Below are 20,066 nucleotides of genomic sequence, written 5' to 3'. Positions count from 1 at the left end.
CTAAATGTGCCTAGTTTGTTTTTACTTTACTACTTCGTATTAATTGCCGAACGTAATAGCGTTGAGAGAAAAATGAGCAGCTAAAGATTTACCATGATTTTTGGATGGCGACATTATGAGCAATTATTTCCAAAATAAGTCTCTCTTTTAAAATCTCCTTACGACCTTACAAGTTACAAGGCATGATTAAAAGACGAGTCCGTGCAGGTCAATAGTAAGTTGGGTCATATAAAGACAACTTATCCGATCCATTAAAATCTTCGTTAAATAGCCCTATTAATTTGACCTTAACCTTATACCCATTGGATTACATAAAATTAATACGAAGTACTATTATAGAGCCCTCAAACAATAGATATAAACTATAATTAATTGTATTCATAATGGTTGGTTTAGTAAATTCATTTTGGATCAATAATTAATTAAATACGGAAAAATATATAAATATACAGTAGGAAGTATTGAGAAAAAAAAAAGTAGGCGATAGACGTGAGGCCTGACTGTAACAATGAAGTAGAAAATACCTAAAGTTGCCTACAAAATTACAATTGAACAAATTGTTACTCCGAATTAACATCAATTCAGAAATACTAAATGTTTGCTGTATTAACTATTTTAACTACTAGTACAATAGTACATGCTACAACTTTTCTTAAATCTTCACTAGAACAATTAGATAGAGAAATCAATCAGTTGAAAAATGGAAGAATGTAGTATCGTTTCAGTACACAATTAACGTTACAAATACAATCAGCTCAGTCAATGAAAAATTCAGATGAAGACTAAATAATACATTCACAGGCAACTTCCCTCACTTGCTGGAGATGACAACACAACAAGCAGAGAAAAAACCTGCATTTCCTGCAATCATAGAACAAAGGCCAGCTAAGCCGATCTCCTGGGTGTACTGCTATCTTTGGTTCATGCCCCGGAATTTGCTCTTTCTAGTTGACCATCCGCTTTAGGGTCTGTCTTAGAGTCAGAATCATGCTCCTCATCATGTGATGTCAAGCCTAGGCTCAAGTCCAATTCATTCAAATCTTGTCTTGCGGGTGCAGTTTGGTTTTCTTCTTCATCCTGAAGACAGTCAAAGCCGAAATTCTATTGTCATCCAAAACTATATATATAAGCTGATGAACAATATTCCATCTATCCCATGTTAGTCTTACTAGTCAACTTTGTTTTTTATTAATTATGCGTATTTTTAGACCATACTTTCAAAATGTTTTGTACATCTTTTACTCAGTTCTACTAATATAGATTGATATAGGCCAATTGTCAAGGTTTGATTATGAAGACTGCAAAAGTCAAAGGGAAGATTTGGTTGGACAACAAGAATACACTACAATTATACTTCACATTAGTTGGGAGGCACATACAAGATTTCAAGATATCAGAATGAACAAGTTATGGAAATTAATTTACCTGATTCTCTTCCATGGGCACATCATTGATGTCAGGTTTTTCGGCATTACCATCACTCTTAGCCTCTTGCTCTCCTACATTTTCATCGCTTTCAGCAGGCTTAGCTTCACCATCATCATCAGAATTCTCTTCTGCTTCTTTTTTTTGTTCCTCTAGCACTGCAATCTGTCATAATGTTCAAAGCAAATAAAACTGTCTTAAGTGTGTTTTTTTTATTTAGCTCAAAAAGAGGGGGGTTGGGAAATGAGTGGTGGTGGAGTGACTTCATTGTTGCCACAAACCAAGAATATAAAGGATCAAACTTACGTAACAAAAAAAATCAAAAGATACTTGGTTGTGCACATGTTCAACTAATCATTTTCAAATGCCTCCCCAACATTTAATAACACAGTTTAGGTTGATCAGCACATTTTAGAGTTCAGAAACTACACACCAGTCAGAAATTTCTGACATAGACGACAAATCAAAATTTTGGTTTTGAATAATGAACATCAAAACCAGCCAGATAGGAGTATTACTGATGCAATTTTAGTATATTACAAGTATTAGCTCACGGGATCACCAACATATTATATATCCCAAAAAAGGCATGTAAATTTCAAAAACCCATTAAGCCATGGGTGGCAGAAATTAGTTCATCTGGTTAATTAGCACACAACGCTACGGGAAAGGAACATGACTCAAGATAAGACCAGGTATGTTGATACGGATTTTGTCAGTCATATTACCATAAAATTCACACTACAGTAAAAAGATATGTGCATTTATGATCATAAAGGTGGATAACAAGATAGCCACAAGAGACAGAATTCACATGCCTTACTTCCTTGGAAATAGAAACCCAAATACATTGCCAAAAATCAAGAATGACTGATTTTCCCAAAGTGTATATCAGAAACACAGAACCATTTCCGAGATAGCACATCAAGCTATACTCACTCCGTCCCGAGGAGTAGTTTAGCATAATGCATCATCTCCCACAAAAGGACAAAGAAACACAATGAAACACCAATTGATAGATGATCCGGGTGCTCTCTGCCTTAACATTTAGTAACTTGAATGATAGATTGATAGCACATATTTACAGAGTTGCAGTGTTATCAAAGCAATCTCATAAAGACCGTGGTTCTCAACCTCCATCCAAATGGGAGGGTCAGTAAAATACCACATCCCCACAAACACAATACACCAGTATAGAAAAAAGGTCATCAAAGCCATTTCAAAAAGACCTCTATCCTCAACCTCCATCCAAATGAGAGGGTCAATAAACTAGCACATACCCTTAAACACAATGTGAACTCCTAGGCCACGTAAAGGACCAGAAACTCAAGAAAGACAATTAAAGACAGCAATAGTGGCAGTAGTTCATGGAATGAGACAATAGGTCACATGTAATTGTAAAAGCTACTACATATACTGGTAAATATACTATGAGATCCACAGTTTAGACATTCAGTCTACAACTTGGGAGAGACTCAATAGATTAATTTTCGGGAGCAATTCATCCTTCCCAAAGCCATGCTTTTGAAACTTGACAATCACAATGATATAAATGGCTCGAAACCACTATAACTAATCATGGGTCCAATGTCGCCAAGGTCTGGAAAGGTCTATTAGTGGCCAAGGGAGCTGGAAAAGAATAGCTATAATAATAGCGAAAAAAAAATTATACTCCACCCTTTGCCACAGAATATTTTACTTCCATCATCTTATATGACTCACAGTAATCTTGCTACTCCTGAGACATTCCATAACGTACACACCAGTATATTCTGTTAAGCTATATCAGAGGTAATACAAGCCCCAATCATCACATTTTTTTCAGTTTACATTAAACACTACTCTATCAGTAGCAAAACAAATACCAAGGCAGCACTTCTGACCTGTCATCTAAATATTTGAGTACATGACAATCAACAATCAAACACCTCTACTTCCACAAGCTGCAATGCAAATTTAGCTCCCTCCAAGTCCTAGAAATTAAAGAAAAATAAGGTAACTAAACAGAAAGGAGATAAGACAATCTTTCATTAACTGAATCCAACTTTACAAGTTATAGCCCTGTTAAGGATTGCGGCTTCCATATTGAGTTATATGAAAGCATTGCTGTGGATTTAAACACAAGTAACAACAACAAACCCAAGAACCAAGAGAAAAACTAACAAACAATGCAATAGGTCTATCAATGATGTATATGACATGTTGAGTACTTGAGTTACAACACTCTAAAGATCACCCTTATCACACAAGAGTTCTATATCAAACCCTAATCACCTAATCCAATCTCCTAACTGAATTCTACACCGTGTCTGTCCAAACAATCAAATTTTGGCTTTGTCCACTGTTACAACTTATATTTTCTCTCATGACATACATTTATATTTAACTAGAAAGCAACCTTAATCCAACTCTAGGCTTAACGCCGAATTACATAACCCCAAATTTTTGCATTGTAGATTTGTAGTAGACCATCTAGTTTACTGCATAAAATTCCACAAATAGTAGAAAACTAATAGACAATAATTACTTAAAGGTACTGCCCACATAAAGTCTCCCTGTTGATACCAAACATGTACTACATGCTCCAGCTAACATTTGCATACTCAAGCAGCCAAACTCCAAGATACTACAACAGCCAACAGGCTTCAAAAATCACAACTCAATAGGCCCATCATAATTCAGGACATCATACTCAACTAGGGATCTATGCATATAAGCACATACAGCTAGTATTACTTCATTAGTACAATCACAAATTCATCACATTTTTTCTAATGCTGTCAGAAATCAACTCAATGCCAGGGAAAAGGGAAATTTCGGACACAAAACTTCCAACATTATCGTCCACATAACAGAATTCTTATAATCTTCTTTCTAACCTTCAAGGTGCAACCTACTCATGAAAAAAGGGGGCCACAAAACTGGAAAAAAAAAAGGTATCAAGACCAACTTAAGAGGACAATTGTACAGCACCATATATCCACATAAAACCTTAATGATCTTGATCATCAGCATAACTTAACAGGGAATGAACACTCTTTGAACCCTAAAGATCTTCCTTTGTTTATCAACTCTACTCATCCATTCCCAGTGCCCTCTCCTCACCATCACCCCTCTAATTTCTCAAAAGAAATTCGGACCAAAGGATAAAAGCGCAAGCACTCGGCAGGATTATCCAAGTGCAAACATACTTGGAAATCCAGTAGGGAGTTACTTCCAGTGACCAAAAAAGAGAGCAATAACAAAAAATTCTCCAACAATACAAGTTCCTAGGTCTTTGCAAACAAAGAATAACAAAGTACAACAACTGGCCCACAAACTGATGCTTTGCAACCAGAAAAGTCCTTCCATCATATATCGAATAACCATGACCACTAAAAACATAATTAAAGATTCAATTCCAAATATAGTAATGATAAAATGTTCAAAATTTCTGGATTTATTTGTTGGATGTTAGAAGACAGATATGATCACATTAATTTCAGAATTCAGCCTGGTTTATACTTTTTTAAGTAGGGTATGACCTCATCAAAAGCACATGCTATTATACTAATAAATTGACACCCTGACCCCTGTGATAAGTTGAATACCTCAAAGTACATTAAAAACTTTTAATCAAGAGGCTATCTTACACAATCTATAATATTGCCAAGTGTCAGCAAAATATATATACTCCTACCTTAAAAGACATATTCTACAATACAAAAGTATACTTCAAAGTTCAAAACAGTCACCTTCCTAGCTTCTAAATACTATGAAACCAATTATTCATCAAGTTGCACTAAACCCTGAATCTTCTTTATAGCTACATTGATCCCTTCTTTGCCAATCAAAGAAAGATACTGTATTCCATCCATCCGAAACGACATATGTCGTCTGCCTGGTTTTCTTTCCATAATCAAAACAAATCCACAAGCTCAAATCCAATCTACCTCTAAGAATTTGAAGCATAGGCAACCAGAAAATTTTGCTGGGAATAAAAAAAAAAAAAAAAAAAAAAAAAAAAAAAAAAAAAGAAAAAAAAAAAGAAAAAAGAAAAAAGAAAAAAAGATCGCAGCTTGTGACCTATAATAAGAACAAATTGAAAGAACCCCACCTCAAAACAACAGCATAGATTGCAATTAATGCATTTAAAATTACCCTAATTTTCCAAAAGTTAAGGGCACTATCCCCAATAAAGCTTCCCCCAAAATTCAAGCCAAAAACCCACCTCAATTCATCAACTTCAGGAACAATTAAAGCAAATTAAAACACCCAAATCTCCAATAAAATTATACGGAGTAAAACAATAACTTAACCATTCTCTCAAAAAGATCTGCAAGTAAAAATCAAGACAAAAATTCAACCCATACCCACCTCAATTCATCAGCAGAAATTTCCATAAAATCAATCAATTAAGCTATAAAAATCAAATATGTAACAACCCAAAAACAGAAAAAGGGGAAAAATTACCGGAATATACTTGAATTTTCTTCTGGGAGGCTCCTCAGAAACGACGTCGTCAACAGTAGAAGTGTCCTTACTCCCATTAGCAACAACACCACCACCATTAACATCACTATTACTAATCTTAGAATTACTATTATTATTATTATCACTCGAATTAGAATTCTCCTTATTAACAGGGGCCCACTTGTAAAGACGAAGATGGGACCCACTGTTACCATTACTGCCATTAACGGCGCCATTAGAGGATGAATGATGATGATGATTACTACTACTATGATGATGATGATTTGAATTTGAGGAAGAAGATAAAGATGAAGAAGAGGGGGGTATTGGGACCCACTCTTTCTTCCATTTTCTAACGGGGCCGTTAAAGACGGTGGTTGTGCCGTAACGGCTAGAAGATCGGCCTAAACGAGCTCCGACTCCCTCCATTAATGCCGGTTTAGTGGATCGACGGCGGATTTAACGGTGGGTTTTCGCCGGAAAATAGAAAAGAAAACAGGCGTAACAATTTTGGTTTCTTTTGTTGTTAGTTTTTCTCTCTCCTCTTTTTACGGTGGTTTGTTTATGAAGGGATCACGGGTTTGGCATTTGGAAATTATTTCATAAAATTGAGTCTTTGTTATGGGCCGGATCCAAAAATTATTTTCTTCGTTGCAACACTTTAATCGATACAAAATTTTATATAGTTGAGTTTAATTTTTTATTTTTTTTTGGTGTATAGAGAGTCGGGCGAGAGATGAGAATCAATCACTTTATCTCTTGAAAAAGGGAGGGAAGCTTTAACCACTTGAGCTATCCCTCACTTTCACACTCACACTTGAGCTTCTCCAAACAACGCACCTATTCGGCAATTGACGTGTTGCTTCGCAAGCATCGTGTCTCTTCACTTGTTGCCAGTGCTTCACCCAAGCATCGCAACGCTTCCCAAGCGTCGCTTCGCACCACGGCCGAGCCCCAAGTGACACTTCGTATAAGCGCGCACCATAGCACGATGTCCAACGAACAACAGCTGACCATATGACTCAGTACAAGCACCATAGCAAGTATTGATAAGATAGTGTCGTTTCACACACAAGCTATAGCTTTGAGCTAAGCACCAAGGCACTTATGTGCCCTACGGCACCATAGCCTACGCACCGCTTAGCCCCGCACCAAGTCACGCATCCAATCCCACTAAGTATCAAGCCAACAACCGTGCCAAGGTCTAACATGTCCCATACCATGCTACCACCATGTCCCATGCCCCAAGCCAAGGAGGTACCTATGGCTGCACCCAACCATGTGAGGCACTCGCTTCCCTATAGAGCTTTATCTTGTTCTAAGCATCAAATACTAGTGAACACTAGAATGACAGTAACACAATAATGGGACCTTTAACCCGTCCATTAAAACCAAAGATAGCCCGTAGGTACATAATCAAATAATATATCATAAATATAATGCTACAAACGACACAATTAACTACACCATAGAGTTAATAATACTATTTACAAGTATTTACAAGCGCACTAGTGCATCATGCCCATGCACAATTATTAAGGGTCTTAGGTCTTACACTAGGGTAGTGGGCACAACCCATAATACATGATAAAGATACTCCGTCTATAAAAATGTGATCCCGAGCATTGTTTAAGAGAGTTCTAAGGTTTTCTTATTGAAGGTTGTGTACAATGGAATCGTTTGAATGCGTTTTCAGTATCAAATTCATGTAAAAAGTATTGTTACTATATGTGAGTCTCTTCAACTGACCTTAAGAGACATGAACTAAGCTTTAATATTCAAAACTGCATTACGAGGGAAACGAGGTAAGAGAAGAGGGTAGGGATTAGGGATCATAGAATGCATATCCATTAATAAAAGATCACCATAACATCTAAAACTTTAGATAACATGACTCTTACACCAGAGTTCTAATAACACAAGGCCGACACATAACGCTATGTGCCTATATGAGTGGCTCGATGCTCCAATGGGATCTCCATGCTTGGCTAAGGGCTTATTCACATTTACTGAATTGAACATAATAGAGCTAAAATGAATATTTTATGAGAGAAGAAAATTAAAAGTTGAAATAAAGTGAACTGAAATTAAGCTGAAATAAAGAGACCCTAACTACAAAGGGTGAAGGAACCACACTTACACCATATATGATATATGGGCTAAACTACCCAAAAACCACCCATTATTAGGATGAAGCGTTCAAGTTAACCTAGCCCATTAAACAAAAGCATCCCTCATGAAATCATCGAATATAAATATGAGCATGTATCCCTCAACATTCACATCTCACTCTCAAGTCTCAACCCTAATAGCCACCAACTTTAACTCCATTGATAAATTTTATGATCAAAGATTCAATTTTTCTCTCTGTTTTCTTCAAGATCATCTGAGTTTTTGATTTTATTTCATTTACTTTTTATACCCGTAAAATTAAAAATTCTATCTTTTTTTAATTTTCTGTAAACTTTAAAGAAAGATTCATCAGTTTCCTCTTTGCTTGTTCCAGTTTATCTGGGTTTTCGATTTAAATTTCAATTGATTTATACCCATTAAACTTGTTGTATCACCATTGAGCTGCATTGTACCAAGAGAAGAGTGTAAAATCAATACTCTTAACAATCTCTTGATTTGCCAAAATGGCTGTAGCAATAGAAAATTAGAAGCTATCTGGCCGTTTGTTGTTAATTTTAATCAACGTTACTGCTTACCGAGCTTCTTAAATTTTTGATTTATTGTTTTTTTTTTTTTTTTTTTTTTACAAAAATTGGGATTGAGAAGGGAGAGAAGAGGAGATGGCATAAATAAAAGCCATTTTAAGAGACCCTTCTCGTCACATTAATTATTTTATTTTGCGACACTTTCCAGGCATTGCTGCGCTTATTTTCCAGCTGCTATGCGTCTATAAGTGCCTACATTTTTTTATAAACTTGGAAAATTAAGTGGTTTGAGATTTAAATTAACTTATAAAGGGTGGATCTTTAATTGAGTAATTTGTGAAATTAATTTTTGTGGGAAAATTCGATTGAATCAAGAACTGCAGTTAAGACTGAATTTTTGTAATTGATTGGTTATGGACATATAAGGATTTTAGGAGACATTTAAAATGGGATGATTGAATAAGTAGGCATACTTGAAAGGAAATAATCCCAATCAAACTAAGAAAAGAGCTATAGAAGTATAGAGTGATAAATCTGATAATAGCTAGGCTTGATTTTTAACCTCTGTGATTTAGAATGGATGACTCTGTTGCGCATAAAAAATTTGACATGATCATACTCTCTTCACACTCCGTTAGTATTGAAACGAGTTTGATATGATTATACTTTATACTATTGAAACAAGTCTGACGAAGGGTATGATTACAAATTACAAAGGGCAAGGCATGATAAAGCGTATCTGTTTTACTTGAGATGATGAATGAAAACAACCAGATTAGTAAAATTTGAACAATAAAAACAAGCACAGTAACGTGAAGGATGGTTCAATTCTGACAACTATGATCTGAGGAACTTGTATTTTCAGATTTATAAGAGACTGAAATGTACATTACAGGTGCCTCACAATTTGCACAAGAATTGCACCCATCAAAATTGGTGTTAAAATGGGATACATTAAAAAGAAAACATTACATTGTCGGTCATAATCATCAGCAAAAACAGGATAAATGCGGATCTAAGCCAAATTATGGCAAACTTTTGTGTTTTGGTTTGTTATTCTTTTGCTTTTCGTAGTCATTCTTTGGCAGCAACAGGTTCTCCCTCTTGGAAATAATCGTGCCTGAAATGTCATAAAAATACAAGTTAGCACTGACCTTAAAAAGATTAATTAGCAAGGTGAGTGACCAGGTTTTTGAATATCGAGAAAAAAAAGCGTCCAAAACATCCTAGTTTGCATGAACAGATATTTGCACATCCCATTTGAGATATGATATGCTGGACTCTTGCTATTGTTGTTCAAAGATGTAATACAACTGAAATTCATAATTTAAAGAAGGGAGAGTAGACTTACTTGATCTTTCGGGAAAGTTGGTAGAGACCAGTTCCAGCCATTGCCACATTAACACTGAAAAGATTCCAATTTTTCTGTAACCAGGAGTAAATGATAAGTCAGCATGATCAAGGCTTGGATCAAGAACACCAACAAAGCCTTAGTCCCAAAATGATTTGGGGTCGGCTAAGAAAAACAGCATGGATCAAGAACTTGTAAGAAAAACTCGGAACAATTTCAGACTGGTCTGAAGAGAGAAAACTTCATCTGATTTAGCTTCCAGCATAAATTAAGCATGGAACAAGATCAAAGGCAGAATTCAACCACTCTCCTTCCAACCGATTTTCAACCACTTTCAATGAAGAGATAAAACTTTATCTAATTTAATACACACGAAAGAAAAAAATTTTGAGCAGCAATGATCAACTGAATGAAGGGTTAGCTTTAGTCATGTGACATTTGACTAGTTTGAGCTGGGGATTCCAAGTTTGTTTTGATTAATACTATAGCCTCTAGGCCACTACCACATGCATTGAGAGAATGAAATTACGGGTAAGTTGCTGGATTGAAGTATAAACAAGAAGCCCCACCAATGTCCTCAGCGCATGAACAACATCCATATGTCAAATTTAAAAGCAAAGTGCCAAATTTAAAATTAAAAGATAAAGTAGACCCTCACAAATTCAAATCAAAGCTTGGCATCAAGCTGCAACAAATTTTTTGATATTGGAAGCGGGAAGTCATGAAAAGAGAGAAAATTGAATTTTGGTATTTCTTCAGCAACATGGAGCCCCCAGAAGGCCAGATTCGTATACACTGAGCAGGAATACGCCTTAACAGCCGATGGATTTGATTGCACATCTCAAAACAAATCTTAATTACACTACAAAAAACTAAGGCCAATAGAAAATTATGCCAAAAGATCTGAACTATTGTGACTCTATATGCATGCATTAGAAAGGTCCATCCCTTCCCATCAGCACAAAAAAAAAAAAAAAAAAAAAAAAAACCCCAAGGCTATGTCCATGATATATATCAGGGCAACAAAGAACTAAGTCACACAGAAAAATTTCAATTGATCATCGAAAAGATCATATTGGATCATAGCCTCATTGGGGTAAGCATTTCACCATCAACCTAGGGCTACAGTGGTGAGGTAGGCTGATTTATTTTTCAAGCATTCAGGTAATCTAAAAACATATACTCTGTATATGTAATTAATGTGAAACTAATGTGAATATAGCACATTTAGAACTTGCAACCAAAGTCTATCAAAGGAGTATATTCTAAAAAGTTTTGCAGGTGACTAAAACACAACAAGAAGACTACAGTAAACAGTACTACCAAATAGGAGTAACAACAAGAACTATATCAGGAGTTGTGTATCTACATATAATGTTTGAGGAAAATCTAAAGTAAATAATATTGCACTAATGAAGCTAAATCCTTACAATTTACAAACTATAGAATGAAATAAACTACTAAATAAACACAATCACTAAAATATTTTCCATGTAGCAGTAAAAGAGATAAAAGAAACTCACAGGAGTAATTACAGTACTGTAGCGAGACCATATGATTCCAGTGGCTGTGACCGCTGAGCAGGACAAGGAAAAGGACATCAGGAAAAACAAAAGGACTAAGGAGCATAGACAAAAAAAAAAACCTGCGTTGGGGGAGAAAGAGAGGAGGGGACACTATTCATATAAAGAATGTAGTGCAGAATGCCTGCCTGCTGATAGTATCAGGCAAAGACACATACCTATTTGCTGAGGATATGAAATATTCTCTGGTGGTTTGGCAAAGTCAGCAATATTGGCTATACTAATGCCCCATTTGAAAGTTGGAGCCCAAAAATGAACTGCAATGGAAAATAAGTCATTGGACGAGTTCACGGACGCTAATCATTAAAAGTAGCAAGAAACAATGAAAATTAATCACATTCTTGCTATCACGTCCCTAGTTTATTAGATTGATACCTAGCATGAGTCTAATTCTAGTCAAGATCTTTACTCAATATTTATGATGCATCAAATTTTATATAGAAGTTCAGCTTCAGAAAATCCTATTGACAGATGTAGTTCAAGCTTCCATATAGAATACTCTCAACTGATGTCCATAGGCTCACACCTAAAGGCATGTTTTATTTCTCATCCATCAACACAATACAAAAAGAGAGAAAAAAGAGCTTCTGTTTATCAATTTGCTATACTCTATTTGGAGATGATAGTAACTGTGATACAACTTGAGCTAGTGCTATGACAACTAAATCTAGAAGGAGAGAATCAAAAGATTGCTTTGGAGGGGGGAGGGGGGAAGAAGCATAATGGGGGTTTGGTACTTTGGTCCATAAACTTTTTAAAATCCAACCACTTAGTAACCTTTTCTCTTTCCTCCAAAGAAATTCATATTTTTGTATCAAATATCTAAGAATTTGACATTCGACAGGCAATCTAGGCATCAAACATCATTCAGGAAGCATTTGCCATTATTCAAGGGCAGTAAATCACGGTCAATTTTCATGTTATCACTACTCACATGATTTTTACAAGGGATGGCATTTGGAGCTAGAGCATCCTCAAATTGGTTTTCACACTTATTCAGCACAAATGCTCCTTTGACAAGATCATTTTGGCGAAATATCACCCAAGTGGAAATTTTTTGACAAATATACTATATATGAAAGGATCCTCTACGTCTATCTAAAATATTAACACTATATGCTATAATCATAATATTTTTCCCTATCCATTTTCCTATTATTAACCAAACAATCACCCATAAGCACAAACACAAACTGCACAACCTAAGCTGCCATATACTCCAATTCCAATCCAAATTACCCCACAAAATTAAACAGTCCACCATCTATATTAATCAGGCTCTTCATATCACCCCAAGCATCCGTGTTGAATACTCAACACTCTAATTTGTAACTTTGCACAATGCACTTCATAATAAACAAAAGCTTGCAAGATTATCATTATATGGTCAAGTACGACACCTAAACACGTACCCGTATTTGACACTAGTAGCAATATGAGCATGCCTAATTGAAGTAATGACGTTTCCACACATAATCCCAATCTCCACCATAGCAATTCAGCAATCCTTTGTACGAAGTATAATCAATCCAGACCAAGACACCGAGCCACCAACCAAATGAAACAGAACCACATTGAATTCTGATCTAAGCTTCACAACACTCCAGAATTTTCATAAATCAAAATTAAGCTCAAGAATCCCTACATTACCCATCAAAGTCCCTTTTTTTTTAAGGTCAATTACTTCTTAATAAAAAAAATACAGCTAATTTAATCGAAAATCATTAACAACTGAAAGTACAGCTCAATTGAACATATAACAACCCATTTTCGAGGGAAACACATCAACCCTTATAATCAATGTCTAAATTTTCATCCAGAGTTCTTATAATATCAATCACACCAAACAAAGTTAGGGGAATCAGGAAAAATCAATAACATCGCAAATCTGAATTGGGGAAACCAAAAGCATAAAGTATAAAAATTGAATCTTTTTTTTTTTCTCAATTGCAAGAAGAAAAGAGGGTTACTGGTTTTAGGGCCGGCAGGATGGTTCCATAAAGCTTGAAGCTTTGAAGTCGCCATGAATTCTCTTCAACTTTCTCTCTCCTCAAATTCTATTATCTCTCCTCAATGTTTTGGGAGTCTGGGTTTGAGAAGAAGGTCAAAAGAGAGCGGTTCGCCGGTGAAAATTCTTCGGTTCATATATCCAATTCAATTTGTGCACCTCGTGGGCCCTACTCTCCATTTTCATCAATGGGTAAATACATTGATTAAATTATTATTTTTTAGGAAAATTATTTTAAAACGATTAAAAAAAAGTGTTACGATAATTACAAAACGGAGGGAGTAATATTGAAATATACTCTCTTTGTTTTTAAATACTTGCTCAAATTTTTCATGTGCGGAGTTTTTGTAGAAATCGGAGAGATTAATAAAATATGGAGGTAGTGGGGTGGGTGGAATAATAAAATTTCTAAAAAGCCAAAGTAGTGGAGAAAATTAGAGGAGAGAGAATATGAAATTAATAAAAATATGATTAATGTTGGGTCTACTAGTTGAAAGAAATTATTTGAATATTGTAAAAGATTAAAAGCTTTCGAAAAAAGGAAATGGAGCAATTATTTAAAAACGTACGAAAATAGAGAGTGGAGTAAGTTTTTAAAAACGGAGGGAGTAAATAGGAATGTCAATGAGCCAACACACTTGTAAACAACTAATTTAGGTTTAACTAAGGATTCCAATGAATAGGTCATGAACTTAGTCAAGGCTTGATAATTAGTTCATTACTAAACAAACAAACTTGAACGAAATTTCAAGTTCACAAGCCTACCTATTTTGGACCTGGGTGATACCCCGAATTATTGCATTAATGTGATGATTTCACTCTTATATGACTAATTAGTGGTCGAAATTGGTTCCCAACAATCTTGTATGATCTTGAGATGTGTCCATCACTACTTGAGTTTTTGAAATCGAATCCCAAACTCTTTGAAAATGACCCGATTTCGTGTATAGCCTTCAATCTAGCTTATGTATACCATTTTTGGATCTCAAAAGGCTAGACAACGAGGCTTTTCACATGCTTTCAAGGGAACTCGGGAGGCTTATTTAATGGTTGAAATGATCTAATTCATGCCCGACATATAATTTTACGCTCTCTCAATGCGTAGTTTTATCGCATATCTTTACATAATACGAAAATGAAAAATCCGATAATATATCTAACATAACAAGATGCTTTTAGACCCTATTCCCTAAGGTAATATTTAGCCCGTAGACATTCGACCAAAAAAATCTGTGATGATTAAAATCTGGTCAGAATCCTATTTACCATTTAAAAATAAAACAAAAGAAAAGAAAAGGGCAATTTAGGTATTTGAAAATGAGAATCGAAGAATCAGTAAAGAAAACGAAAGAATGCAGAAAAACTCCATGGAAAATCAGGAGAGATAAATGAAGGTAGCAAGCTCAATTTCACTATTAGCAAAGCCAATTGCGGTTCTCATATTCTCACTCTTTATCACCCTCCTTTTCATCTTCATCTCCAACCCGAATCCAGACCCAAACCCAAACACGAACCCGAAGCAAATGGCAGCGGGTCGAAGCAGGAGCTTCATATTATGGCTTCATGGGTTGGGTGATTCTGGACCAGCCAACGAACCCATCAAAGGTTTCTTCACTTCTCCTGAGTTTAATTCCTCCAAATGGTCCTTCCCTTCTGCTCCACCAAACCCAGTTACCTGCAATTGTAAGTTCTTACTTTTATTTTTAATTTATCTGAATTTTTGCTGATTTTGGCAGTTTTTGTTTGTGGGTTATGAACAAAATCGGTAATGGTTTTTTGATTCTTTGTTTAATTTTGTTTATGGGTGTTTAATTTTAGTTTTTTGTGTGTATCTCTATCTATTATGTGTTTGATTTTTGATTTGAGTGAAAAAATGACTTATTTTCAAAATTTTATTTCGGTAATCAAGTTTCTGAATTTGTTACAAAATTTAGCATTTTTATGTTGATGGTTGTTGAATCTTGTTCGGAATATAAATTTTGTTTCTGGGTATCTCATTCTTTGCTGAATATCTGAATTGATTTTGTGTCTGATTTGATTGATACTAGGAATTGGGAATTCAGAATATGAATGTAGGATGGCTGCATTGAGTGATCTGGTTGTAGTCTGAGATTGCGGCTTATTGTGGAGTAGAAAGAAGTGTGTTTTGAGTGTGAAAGAGGAATTGATGTTTCTCTTATTTGGGTTACATCTTTCAATTTACATTTGGTGTGGGTAAGAGGAAATTTATCAGTGTGCAGGGATTAAGTGTAATGGTTTAACAATGATTTTCGAATATTAGTTCCAATGTGGTTTGTTGTTGATCATGGAACAGCTTAACTTGTCAGGATTTGAGCATAGGGTTGGACAATATAGGTAAAAGATCAAAGTTATATGGTGATAGTATTAGATTTAGATGCCGTCATTTAGGATAGGGAAACAATTGACTGGGATCGGTTAGAAGAGTTATATGGTGATAAGCTATGTTGCATTGTCGACACTATTATTCTGTTTGTGGACGGTAATTCTAGCTGATCACCCCCCTTTGAGTTAGGTGTATCCAAGGTTCATTTGAAGATCTTCTAATTAGCAAAAAGCTGTAGGGTACACAGCTCTAGGTATACCATATTACCAGGATGCACCTATGAGTATTGTGCAAAGTCATGAGATAGGTATGACCATAGAAAGTTGTCATTTTGTAGTGGTAAAATATCAGCAATCAGATAGTATAAAACTTAAACGTTCATTGAATCATGATTGCTATTAGCCATTCTAGTTTTTTCTTTTTCCTTTTAATTCTGTATGAAATTCTTCCCATTTCCATATGTTTTCTAATTTATACATGTCCATGGTCCATGGAGGTTGTCAGGAAAGACATCAGCTGGTAATTGTTAAACAATATCCTCTGTTATTGCTTGTCTAATGAATTGAGGATATATGTAGATTGTAGGCAACTCATCCTGTTTCAAACCCTTATTTTTGTTTATTGTTAGTGTCTTAGTTACTTAAATGACATTCTCTAGGAAAGCAACTACAGAACTTGACCATCAGGATCCTACTCCAACCTAGGAGATAAGTATGAAGAATTAAGAAAGTTGCTTATAAGGATAAAGACAGTTGCTTAAACGTTTTATACATGTCCATTTCCATATGTTTTCTAAATTATACAAGATGGAGTTTAGGTTTCCCAGATTGTTCATTTATAAAATTCTGGAAAAACTTTGAATGTCGATTCCACTTCTCTGTTGCCCAATTCTTCTTTCTCTCCCTTTTTTTTTGAGAGCCTGATAGATTTTCTCACTATAAACTTATTTTATGAAATTTCTGCTCTAGAGTCATGGGTCAAAACATTTTTGCTAAGCGGATAGCCTGCTTTTTCTTTGCAGATGGCGCTGTCATGCCCTCATGGTTCGACATTCCTGAGATACCAGTGACGGCTGTAAGCTACTCATTCTAGTTATTCTTTATATTCACTTGTTAGTTTTGCCTCACTTTTGTGTGACTGTTTTAAAAGAATTTAAAAAACTGACAATCATATCATCCAATACATTGTTCTGAACAAAGCTTAGGGAATGTTATAGGCATTAGCCGATGCCCTTGACAAGGCCACATAGCTAGTTACAATTGCCAAAGGTAGTTGTGATACACTGCTACTGATGGTCAGGGCTTGTAACCAAGGCTAAAAAAGTTCAAGTAATATAACTCACCTAAGGAAGTTAGATTTTTTATTTCTAATTTTCCAGGAGACCATTGATGAAATGTGTTGGAAAGGATTGCCCCAATCCTTCTCTGTACACAGGTAGTCTCCCCTGATTATTGTGGATGTATTTCAGCCATGACAAATACGTGTTGAGGATGTAGGTTTTGAAGTTTTAGATTATTGATCACATCTAATGTGAAATTTGCTTGGGGACTTATGTAATACTACCTCCCATGTAAAGAAAATCTGAATCCAACTCAGCTCAGTGTTATTCTCATGCTCTATTCACTTAGCAACTTTTTGATCAATCACTAACACAAGTTCAATGCCCTTCAGATTTAATAAAATGTATGTAGCTCATCTGTGTGCCCCATGTCAGCTTTACTATTGTTCTGATCAGTTTCATCACTCATTTTTAGCTGTTACATATTAGCTTCTTGGAGAAAAGAGGCTAGAAGTTTCTTGACTTTGGTCTGATCTATGGCTAACCAGTCACCAACTCATTTTGGCATACTTGTTGGGTAAATGCTGTGTTATAACAACTTTGCTGTTATCCTTAGCAAGACATTGACATTCCTGGCTGCCGACTTATGTAATAGTCCCTCCGTCTTAAATAATGGAGAAGTTCAATAGTTAGGAACTTGTGGGTAAGAGCCATTTTTTATGACATAAATAGTGAAATTCTACAAGTATACTTCACTATTCAATAGTTTAACATTTTACCCATACTAATTTAGTACTCCACATCTCTTTAGGATTGTTGGCTTAGTGTAACATTAAGGGTAAATTCACTAAATTGAGTAAGTTCAAGGTTTAACTTTCTAGAAGCCAGAATGTGACCTATTGTTGGAACGCCTACTAAGGATTGGGGTCCATTAATTTGACAGAGGGAGTACATTGCATATACTTATTCTTACAGTACCTTTACTGGAGTATGAACTATGAAGTATGAATATATTCTTACAGTACCTTTATTCTCTTTTTCAGCATTCTCCAAATGATGAAAATTCTGTGTTGAAAGCAGTGAAAAACGTCCATGCAATGATAGACAAAGAGATTGACTCAGGCATAAGTCCTGATAACATATTTGTTTGTGGATTTAGTCAAGGAGGTACCTATTCTTAATACCTTTCGCGCACTCGGAATTTGTACTCAAGGTTTGACTTTAACTACTTAGAAAGCTTATTAAGTGGGGGTCAATTCTTGCAGGTGCTTTGACCTTGGCTAGTGTATTGCTTTATCCCAAAACTTTAGGAGGTGGTGCAATTTTCAGTGGCTGGGTTCCTTTTAATCATTCCTTTATTGAACAATTTCCAGCAGACGCAAAGAAGGTACAAGGTTCTTGTACTTGCAGTTCAATACTATAATCTGTTTGTGTTTCTATTGTGGGAAACATTCTACAAGTATGAACTTTCAACCTTGTCAATTAGTAGTCATGCATTAGATCATTAAGCACTTTGAGCAGTGATTTTCCATGGACTGAGCACACTTTTTCCATTTTCTTTCTCTCGTTTTTTTTTCTTCCCCTTTTCCTTCTTTAATATCTTCGAAGTTAAGAAAAAGAATTCTGGCTGACCCCTAAGGAATTTGAAGACGCATTGTACACGGCACGAGTCAATTTTTTGTTGTAATCCACTACACTGATTATAAAAGGCGGATGCATATATTCAGTCTTCAGTATATAAAATACTTTAGAAGCACTTGCTTGCATGCCTACCATCTTTTGGCTTCTCAAAAAGTATATTTTCCACAATGTCGAAGTCTTTTTCAAGCCACTTCTGCCGTCTTTTTAGTGACACTTGTTTGGTGCAAAAACTGTTATTTATATAGTTTGTGTTTGTGCAGACACCAATTTTGTGGTCACATGGATTATCCGACCCAACTGTCTTATTTGAGGCAGGGCAAGCTGGTCCTCCTTTCCTTGAAAAAGCTGGTGTTACCTGCGAGTTTAAGGTACTTAATGATGTTTAACGGTTTACCATTAACCTCTCATCAAGAATGATAAACGTCTATCTCTGACACGAGTTAAAATTAGACCGCTGGGTCATTGTTTTGATCACCTTTACATAGCCAAAAAAAAAAAAAAAAGTCTTAGATTTTCCCATCCGTGAGATAGAAGTATTATGACTCACCACATACCCTATTGGTTTATTGCAGGCTTATCCAGGTTTAGGACATTCAATTAGCACCGAGGAGTTGAAGAACCTTGAATCATGGATCAAGTCACGTTTAAGTAGCTCTTCTTAGCACATTCCTCTCACCCTCGTTCTTTTTATGCTAGTTTGCCAAGGTGAATTTGATGATCGGTACCATCAACATCGTTCTTGTGTCACTCACAGTCACAGTACTTGATTACATAACGCGGCTTGACTTGATGATGTTCATGTCCAATCTGTATGGGTCTATTTGATCTTTGCATTGAGACAGAGACATACAGGTATCAGTTGATCAGTTGTATCTTTCTGAACTGCTCCATTGTGGAACCAATTAAACCAAATCAATATTCTAATTATGGAAAGAAAGTATTTGTTACGTGTATGATGTAAAGAGTGTTTTGGGGTGGTCCCTTAAAGAGCTTAAACTCAATTATCATCATCTTTATTGTCACTTTTTCTTTGTTATCTTATGCACATAAACAAATAAAAGTATGCAGAAGTGAAGATTTTCTTGATCATTTCAAGCTGATATTTTATGAATTCATTAATCCCTTTTGATTCTTGTATAATTTATAAGCCAAATTGATGAGATAGGCAGGTTAAATGCAACATGAAAGGTTGTTCTTAGAATTTTTAAATAATTGTAGCAGTAGTACGTGCCGGCCCACTCTAATTAGTACACCGTGTTAATGATAAAAAAAATTTCAAAACAGCTCGAGATAAGTTCAACACTTGAATATTCAATAGGGATGGTA

At 35.5% G+C, this 20,066-nt stretch overlaps 3 protein-coding genes and 1 non-coding gene across 4 annotated transcripts; 2 read left to right on the top strand and 2 right to left on the bottom strand.

Moving 5' to 3' along the window:
* Positions 1–672: 672 nt before the first annotated feature.
* Positions 673–6,448, bottom strand: LOC145579607 (uncharacterized). Its single transcript, XM_081636842.1, has 3 exons — positions 5,878–6,448; positions 1,426–1,590; positions 673–1,077 (listed from the first exon to the last, which is right to left on the bottom strand). The coding sequence occupies exons 1-3, from the start codon at positions 6,304–6,306 to the stop codon at positions 922–924; spliced, it is 750 nt and encodes a 249-aa protein (XP_081492968.1). The 5' UTR covers positions 6,307–6,448; the 3' UTR covers positions 673–921.
* A 2,066-nt stretch (positions 6,449–8,514) lies between these two features.
* Positions 8,515–8,601, top strand: LOC145580529 (small nucleolar RNA snoR109). Its single transcript, XR_014099551.1, has one exon. It is a non-coding gene; the product is annotated as a small nucleolar RNA snoR109 (small nucleolar RNA).
* Positions 8,602–9,374: 773 nt separating this feature from the next.
* On the bottom strand, positions 9,375–13,598 carry LOC145579606 (mitochondrial pyruvate carrier 4). The gene is made up of 5 exons (XM_081636841.1): positions 13,439–13,598; positions 11,627–11,725; positions 11,409–11,461; positions 9,886–9,959; positions 9,375–9,654 (listed from the first exon to the last, which is right to left on the bottom strand). The coding sequence occupies exons 1-5, from the start codon at positions 13,491–13,493 to the stop codon at positions 9,609–9,611; spliced, it is 327 nt and encodes a 108-aa protein (XP_081492967.1). The 5' UTR covers positions 13,494–13,598; the 3' UTR covers positions 9,375–9,608.
* Positions 13,599–14,784: 1,186 nt separating this feature from the next.
* On the top strand, positions 14,785–19,750 carry LOC145579605 (carboxylesterase SOBER1-like). The gene is made up of 6 exons (XM_081636840.1): positions 14,785–15,159; positions 16,842–16,894; positions 18,143–18,266; positions 18,365–18,486; positions 19,001–19,108; positions 19,313–19,750. Exons 1-6 carry the CDS (start codon positions 14,865–14,867, stop codon positions 19,400–19,402), a joined length of 792 nt encoding a protein of 263 aa, XP_081492966.1. The 5' UTR covers positions 14,785–14,864; the 3' UTR covers positions 19,403–19,750.
* The last annotated feature ends 316 nt before the right edge of the window (positions 19,751–20,066 follow it).

The sequence above is a fragment of the Chenopodium album genome, chromosome 14 (assembly GCF_948465745.1).
Source record: "Chenopodium album chromosome 14, dcCheAlbu1.1, whole genome shotgun sequence".
Classification (NCBI taxonomy): domain Eukaryota; kingdom Viridiplantae; phylum Streptophyta; class Magnoliopsida; order Caryophyllales; family Amaranthaceae; genus Chenopodium; species Chenopodium album.
The sequence above is the reverse complement of the archived record's forward strand: the minus strand, read 5'-3'. Positions and strand labels throughout refer to the sequence as shown.

Bases quoted from the DNA above. Each gene is read 5' to 3' on its own strand.
- LOC145579607 (XM_081636842.1), bottom strand. From the start codon at position 6,306: ATGGAGGGAGTCGGAGCTCGTTTAGGCCGATCTTCTAGCCGTTACGGC. The intron at 1,591-5,877 runs GTAATTTTTCCC...ACATTATGACAG, and splicing joins GAAAATTCAAGTATATTCCG to ATTGCAGTGCTAGAGGAACA. The intron at 1,078-1,425 runs GTAAATTAATTT...GACTGTCTTCAG, and splicing joins TGCCCATGGAAGAGAATCAG to GATGAAGAAGAAAACCAAAC.
- LOC145579606 (XM_081636841.1), bottom strand. From the start codon at position 13,493: ATGGCGACTTCAAAGCTTCAAGCTTTATGGAACCATCCTGCCGGCCCT. The intron at 11,462-11,626 runs GTATGTGTCTTT...TGTCCTGCTCAG, and splicing joins TTCATATCCTCAGCAAATAG to CGGTCACAGCCACTGGAATC. The intron at 9,655-9,885 runs GTAAGTCTACTC...ATGACATTTCAG, and splicing joins CAACTTTCCCGAAAGATCAA to GCACGATTATTTCCAAGAGG.
- LOC145579605 (XM_081636840.1), top strand. From the start codon at position 14,865: ATGAAGGTAGCAAGCTCAATTTCACTATTAGCAAAGCCAATTGCGGTT. The intron at 16,895-18,142 runs GTAAGCTACTCA...TCTCTTTTTCAG, and splicing joins CTGAGATACCAGTGACGGCT to CATTCTCCAAATGATGAAAA. The intron at 18,487-19,000 runs GTACAAGGTTCT...GTGTTTGTGCAG, and splicing joins TTCCAGCAGACGCAAAGAAG to ACACCAATTTTGTGGTCACA.